Source organism: Asparagus officinalis, chromosome 2 (assembly GCF_001876935.1).
Source record: "Asparagus officinalis chromosome 2, Aspof.V1, whole genome shotgun sequence".
NCBI classification, from domain to species: domain Eukaryota; kingdom Viridiplantae; phylum Streptophyta; class Magnoliopsida; order Asparagales; family Asparagaceae; genus Asparagus; species Asparagus officinalis.
The window spans coordinates 5,298,356-5,298,769 of NC_033795.1; the positions used below are offsets into that span (position 1 = coordinate 5,298,356).

The 414-nt window shown below is 58.2% G+C and overlaps 1 protein-coding gene across 1 annotated transcript in view; it reads left to right on the top strand.

Moving 5' to 3' along the window:
- Nucleotides 1–414, top strand: part of LOC109829732 (sorting nexin 2B-like) — a gene marked incomplete at its 5' end in the record, with an annotated part of 8,832 nt that continues 8,418 nt past the window's right edge. The window contains 1 exon segment of the mRNA XM_020396771.1: nucleotides 1–412. Coding sequence (XP_020252360.1) covers nucleotides 1–412 — 412 coding nt within the window.

Here is a 414-nt window from a genome sequence, read left to right on the forward strand (position 1 = left end):
GGTGGCGTCACCAACGGCGACGAGATCTCCGATCGCAGATCCTCGCCTTCTTCGTCTTCAACCTCCGATTTCATCAAAATTACAGTCTCAGACCCTCAGAAGGAGTCGGAACCCTCATCGAGCTCGATCGTTCCGGGCTCGGGGACCTACGTCACCTACCTCGTTACCACGAGAGTTAGGTCACCGGATCCGGCCGGTTTCTCGGTCCGCCGCCGGTTTAGGGATTTTGTTGCCCTCGCTGATCGCCTCGCCGAGAGCTACCGGGGGTACTTCATCCCTCCTCGCCCTGATAAGTCTCTGGTCGAGAGCCAGGTCATGCAGAAGCAAGAGTTCGTCGAGCAGCGGAGATCGGCGCTGGAGAAGTACTTGGTGAAGCTTGCAGCGCATCCGGTGATTGGGAAAAGTGAGGAGCTG